The sequence below is a fragment of the Stegastes partitus genome, unplaced genomic scaffold, assembly GCF_000690725.1.
Source record: "Stegastes partitus isolate 25-593 unplaced genomic scaffold, Stegastes_partitus-1.0.2 Scaffold798, whole genome shotgun sequence".
Taxonomy (NCBI): domain Eukaryota; kingdom Metazoa; phylum Chordata; class Actinopteri; family Pomacentridae; genus Stegastes; species Stegastes partitus.
This window is the reverse complement of record NW_007578529.1, coordinates 1-6939: the sequence shown is the minus strand read 5'-3', so window position 1 is coordinate 6939 and position 6939 is coordinate 1. Positions and strand designations below refer to the sequence as shown.

At 43.2% G+C, this 6939-nt stretch overlaps 1 protein-coding gene across 1 annotated transcript; it reads right to left on the bottom strand.

Annotated features, from left to right (window-relative positions):
• Positions 1–4099: 4099 nt before the first annotated feature.
• LOC103364957 (GTPase IMAP family member 7-like) lies at positions 4100–5995 on the bottom strand (the record flags this gene model as incomplete). The annotated part of the gene is made up of 1 exon (XM_008292260.1): positions 4100–5995. A coding segment is annotated over one exon (864 nt), but the record flags the coding sequence as incomplete, so codon positions are not given.
• Between the last annotated feature and the right edge of the window lie 944 nt (positions 5996–6939).

Here is a 6939-nt window from a genome sequence, read left to right as displayed (position 1 = left end):
CCTTGTTCTGAGCAGAGGAGGCAGATTATGGACGAGAGCTGCTTCATGTCAGCTTGTAGCTCCGACATGAGGTTTCATTTCATCTGTGACACGGCGGATAAAACGCAGACGCCTTCTCCTGAAAGAGACAAGATGCATTTATTCCTATTTGTTTTTAGGAACAAATGAGGATGTTTTAAATTCATGCATTCCTCTCAATTCATTATCGACTTCATGTAGAGATAATGAAGGCCTCTGTGTAGAAACTCATTTGCGTCGTGAGTGAGGCGTGAGACTATGGCGGCGAGGCGGATGCAACAGCTGAGAATGATAAATGGCGGCAAATAAATAAATAAATCCGGCTAACGGCGACGCGTAAATGAGCGGAAAGGATCGTTTTTTTTGAAGCGGTGGACTAAAAATAACGCTTCTCGCTCAGATTTTACATTTAAGTAAAACCGACGAGTGCAGAAATCCTGTTTTGTGCATTAAAAGTTTTTTACTTGTGTAAAAGTTCAGAGCTGTAATTATCACAATAAGATAGTAAAAGTTAAAGTCTTCAGTGTGCAGATAAATATCTGTTATTTTACTGGATTATTATAATTATTGATGCAGTGACTTTATTTACGGCTGCATAGTTTGTTAATGTCCTCCTGCATGAATATCAATAAAGTTTTGTTTTAATCTAATAATACGGCGTCACAACAAAACATCAGAATATATTTGCTGATTGTATTTTGCGTTGCTAATCTTTGTACGCTAAATAAGTTGTGTAATATTTGCCTTAAGTTAGAAGAATGAAGGAGTAAAATAAAATAAATAAATGAGCATCTTAAAATTTAACTTAAGCTCAGTATTTGAGGACTTTTAAACACAGATGCAAACTTAATTTAAAAAATACTATAAACCACGTATTAAAAATATAACATGCAGTTTATAATCCATGTAGTTTTGGACCATGATGGTGGCGTTTGGGCTGCACACCTGGAAAAAATAAAAACCAACATTGCATTCAGTTTTTCAGCTCACATGTCAAAATTAATGTACAACACATTTGAACATTTAAAAAAAGTTTTTTGCAGCACATTGACTGTATAAATGTCCAATGTTTGGTACTTTTATTCCCATTTTCTTCTACTTTTTACAGCTCAGAAGCAAACATTAAATTAGAAAACTTTAGTAATGAGCTTCTTCAGGTTTAAATTAGTAAAACAAAATCAACAAATAAATCAGGATGGATGATTATTAGATAAACTGGACTGGTTCCCCTGCAGGAGGACATTTACAAACTACTAAATAAAGTCATAAATCAACTTTACTGCAACATTAAAGTGACGAACACATGAATAATTATAATAAATGTGACTCTAAAATGGGCCAATCTGCATAATGAGGGCCTTTATTTAGCTTTTAATTCTGATGCAAACACTTTTGCACTTTTACTTCATAGAGTTTTGAGTTACTTTTACTCCAGATCTAAATACTTCTCTCCCGACTGCATTCTTTGCACGATATAATAATTAAAAGCTTTCTTTCCTGGTTCGGTTCGAGCCTCAGGAACAGACAGAAGCAACAGATCCTGGGACCACGAGGAGCTTTTGTACAAATAAAAACCTGCAAACAACGAGGAAGCCTAAAATGCATTTATAAATTAAAATGTGCCAGTGTCAGACTTAAAACTGGTGAAAAACCTTAAAGCACTGTGACACACTGACTCTAAAACACTCTGGCTTTAATAATAATACAAACAGAACTTAAAATAGGAATAAAACGAAGCTTCTATCGGACTCCTCTGACTCTCTCTGGCCGGTCTCTGGACTCCAGCAGCCGGACGGGCCGAGCGCTGCTCGGTAAACAATCGCAGCCACACACTAGGAAGGAACATGAAAACAGCACTAATGGGAAAAAGATGAGAGGGCTCGCAGCGAGCACACCCAGAGAGAGGAGAGAGGAGGAGAGAGGAGGAGAGAGGAGGCCGTCGGACAACACTGCCGCCGCTGCTGCTGGCACAGCAACAGGCTGGATCGCAGCTTCCTGAGGTCACGCTGCTGCTAACAGAGTCCACCAGAGTCAGACCCAGTGTTCAGTTCAAGTCCTGCAGGTTCCTCCTCACGACACACAGTTTAGCTGCTTTTATTATTAAATAAAATGTCACATATTTTATTTAGAATTTCTTACATCTAGATATTTATTCTTGTCTTGTCTTGTTGTTGTTGTTGTTGTTGTTGTTGTTGATGTTGTTGTTGTTGTTGTGAACCAGCTTCTGATTTTTAAACATATATTCAAGGCAACACATCATATTTTTCTCACTGTTCATTTTGCACATAAATTCCCCACAATTACTACAAGAAGTCCTGCTCACATGTTTGATTTAAAATATCATAATTTGTCCAGGGTTTTCTGATCATGTGTGTCATCTTGTTTGCTTCCCTCTGGCTGCCCACCTCCTCCAAATCCAACAACACTTCAGAGCCGGTGAGTTAACGACGGCTCACACGTTTGTTCATCCACAAATCAAACCCTTCTATCTATCTGTAGTGAGGAGGCTCATCTTCATGGATACGACTCATATCTTCCCTGTAGAAATAAATTCCCCCTCCAAAAAAAATCATTAAAAAAATAAAAAATTCTCATTAATTTCTCCCCACAAGTTGCCAACTCTATCACTGCTCTCTCTCTCTTGTATCCGTGATGTGTATCCGCTAAGACTGAATAATATTTGGACAGGTGTTCCTTCATATACATTAACTTCAAGGAGGCCAGTGTGCCGTTTCACTGCACTTTCATAAGAAGAAGAAGAAAAGAGCGAGCAGGCGGTTGGATTGTGAAGCCGGTGCTGTATACTGTACTCAATACTATATGTGTAATCCCTGACAATAAAAAACTGTTTAGCACCAATTTTCCTTTACTTTTAAAACCTTCTTTTTTTTTTCCTGTTTCAGACAAGAGGAGGCCACATCTGGAGGACAGATGTAGTCCCACCAGAGCTGGTTCTCCGCCTTTGACTCTCTCTCTCTCTCTCTCTCTCACTCTCTCTTTCTCGTGTCCTCCCCTCCCTCCCCTCTTTTTGGGAAACATGAGAGCTGGGCTAATTCTCTCTCTCTCTCGCTCTCTCTCTCCCAGCCCGGCCCGGACCACCCACATTCGGAAACGCCTAGCTGTTCCTGAGGCAGAGCCGCCGGCAGCTTAGAGAGAGAGACGAGAGGCAGAGAGAGATGTAAGGATGGGTTGTGACGGCCCGTTTTAGCAGAGTATCAATTACATCAATGTCAGAGCTGGAAGCTGCCATTGTGTGAGCAGTCTGGGTCCCGGCTCGCACCACAGCTAACTTTATCCACTCGCTTTATTCTGCTGCGTAATTGGTGTTGTTTACCCCGAAAAAATCTCACAAAACACAAGCTTAATGTCGGCCTTTAATTACACTAAAGTGTCCAGAACTTGTTGTCCCTCGAGTGAATGAGTTCAGATTCAAAGATCTAAAGGAAAAAAAAACGACAGTGAAATACACTTAAAACAGCAGCTTTTATTTGCTCAGTAAGCAGTAAATATTTATCTCTCAGTTCACCTCCAAGCTTTAAATCTCTCCGATGTGAAGATCAATGTCTCCACCTTGTGGATTTCTTTGGTATTGCCTCCTATCGAAAGTGTTTCAACCATTTACTGAAGCCCTTTTTTCTATCCATCCATCATCTATACATCACTTAGTCCTCACTACGGGGTGCTGGAGTCTATCCCAGCTGACTCAGGGTGAAGGCAGGTTCACCTGGACAGGTAACCAGTCTATCACAGGGCTACACTTAGAGACAGACAACCAAGCACACTCACATTCACACCTACGGACAATTTAGAATCACCAATTAACCTCAGCATGTTTCTGGACTGTGGGAGGAAGCCGGAGAACCTGGAGAACCCGGAGAGAACCCACGCTGCACGGGGAGAACATGGAGACTCCACGCAGAAAGATCCCGGGTGTCCTCACCGGGACACGAACTGGCAACCTTCTAGCTGCGAGGCGACCGTGCTTAGAGATCCCTAACCTGGTTTCTAGATTATGACATTTGAATGTTGGATATCCCCACTTGCTCATTAGATTTTTGGTTAAAGCAGCTGTACGTCTTTATCACAACTATTAGTGAAATAATGTGAATAACTGGAATGTTTTTGGTGATGGTGATGGAACCCAGTCCTGAACTTCAGCTCAGCCTCACAGAGCTTTAGCATCTTTAAACTCAATATTTTGCTTCTTTACCATTTTCATTCACTCTCACGGCTCTCATAAGTCGTTTTTTAGCCATAGGGCAGAAAAAAGCTTCCAGAAAAAAACTGTACGGGGGCAATCCGTGTGACGTCTAAATAACCAACTGTTGCACCCTAAGTGGTAAAAAACAATCAACTGTTGCAGGTTTAGATTAAATTAGACATAACTTTATTGATCCCTTTGGTAGGGTACCTCAGGGAAATTATTGAATTGTTGTTAAAGTTTTCTTTTCTAAGGTTTTGTCAGTTGTCTGTAATGGAATTTTCTGTTTGCTGAGAAAGTTAGAACGAACACCAACTGTCCTGCTTGTACGAGGGTTAAGCAATGGCTAGAGGAGTTAATACTGCTGCTCTCTGAGTGTCCGAACTACCTCAATATTATTATGAAAACTAATACTTGGAGGAGCACTTTGTTACCGTGACACCTCACGTCCATCGATATTCTCTGTCGTAGCGACTGAAGCGTCTCGGCTAAAAACAAGGCCTCCAGTAAACACTCAAACGCTCCCAGATGGATGTTTTCAGATGTTTTCAGCTGGAAAATAAAGAAAGAAAAACACTTTGGGTGGACGCACTGCCTTATGTCTGCAGACTGAATGTAGTGGAAGAAGATCTGAGTCAAACTCAGTCGAGCCGTCAAGACGAGGATGACACACAGCAGCCGAAATAGGTTTTCAAATGTGGAAAAGTTCGTCCTATTGAGGGGATTATTAAGGATCCAACACACTTATAATTCATTCATCACTTTAAAGCTTAAATACAAAGTGTAATCCAGTGTAGAAATCGAGTAGTGAAGCACAGTGATCAGGATAAACTTGAGGCTGAGGGCTGCTGAGGCCACAGCGACACCCTGCTCTGCTCAAATACTGTGAACTCTTGCATGATATATGATCTCTCATTTGGTTTTCTGTGTTTTTCTTCTCCCCACCTCGGTAGCTACAGACCCCACCGTGGCCCCCACCATGCCTCCGAACGGCCCCCCCACAAACAGGCCTACCAGGGCCCCCAGCAGGGCCTCCCTTCTCACGAAGGTGGGCCATCTAATCCAGCCGGTCAGCTTCTCCCACAAGCCCCAGAGGAAGGACGGGGCAGGGGAGGAAGGAGAGACGCTGGCCGAGGGGAAAACACCGTCCACATCCACGTCCAGGTCGCCCACGCTCCTCTCCGCCTCCTCACGAACTGCCTCCATTTCTTCCTCCGTCAGGTTTTCCTCCGAGTCGCCGGGTTGCCCTCCTCTCCTCTGCCTCGCCAGCTCCTCCTGCCTCCTCCTCACCCTCTCCTCGGCCTCCTGGTACAGAGGGCAGCTGAAGCTCCCGCTCTCTTGGGCCACTTGCTCCACCTTCTCCAGAAGCTCCTCCACCGCCTTCCCCTCCTCCGGGCCTCCCCCGCGGCCCTCCAGGGTGTGGTAGCGGTCGCCGCATCTCTCCACCAGCTCCAGCAGGTCCTTGCGCCACGTGACGAGGTACTCCTCCAGCTTCTCGTCCTCCTCCAGCTCCTCGGTGTGGGTGAAGAGGACGACGGTGTGGCCGCTGACGGCGGAGGGCCCGAGCAGCTCCGTCAGGACGTCCAGCGCCTTGGCCTCTCCGTCGGCCGGCTGGTTGACGGGGACGCACAGCAGGAAGGCGTGAGGCGAGGGGCTGGATAAGGAGATGAAGGAGGAGATGAGCTTCCTTCTGTCCTCTGGGCTGCAGTCTGAGCTGAACCAGGCTGGACTGGACACGATCACCACCTCCAGAGAGAAAGAGAGAGGCGGCAAATATGAGGATTAAACAGTCACAGTAGAAAATAAACTGGCTTTATGTGAAGTTTTTAGCCCTGATATTGTAATCACTGCCTGACTTGGGTACCAGAGGTTTTATTTTTTTCATTTATGAGACGTTATTTGTGCGTTTCTGAAGTTAGAATCCTTAAGATGTTCCAGGATGACATGTATTCATCTATAACCGAGTATCACTGTTAAAGGATGCCAGGGTCTCGCCCCAAATTACGTTTCTGATCTGTTGACCCCCTTTGATCCTCAGGTGGTTCCCTTCTGGTCGTTCCTTAGGCTTAAGGGGCCTGAGGAGATGAGGCTTGCTTTTATGTGAAGTTTACTTTAAGCTTTAATTAGTTTTTGTGTTTTATTCTGTTTTTATCTACCTGTTCATTTTATATGTTCTCTTTTGTTTGTATTTCTTAATTTTTAGCTGCGTAGTTCTTTGGTGTGTTGTTTTTAATTCTTAAGACTTCCTCGACAGTCTCTGCATTGCATGTTTTCACTGTGGAAGCAGCTCGTGAACGCTCTCCTTAAAGGTGTTATATCAATAAAGTTATTATATTATTATTGTCAAAACTGTCAAAAGGTGCAATATACAAGATTTTGAGTATAAATGCGCTATGGTAAAGATAAAGCGGACAAAGAACGTCCTTAGCAGGGAATTACATCACAGGCTGTTTGTGTGTGTTGTAATTAGAGCTTCAGTAGCCGATCCAACCCTGTGTATATGTTAGTATATGTCACGCATTTTGTGTTTTGGCCTGAAAAAAAAAGTCATACTATAGCATGTCGTTTTTCGCAAAAAAGGTCACGTCTCAGAATTTCGTGAAAACGTGTCAGGATGTAGTATATAGTGCAAATAGTGTAATGCATGTGGTAGAAAACACCTTATTCGTTCAACACCAACAATTCACCTCTGTGTATCAAAATCATACATTTAGAATGGT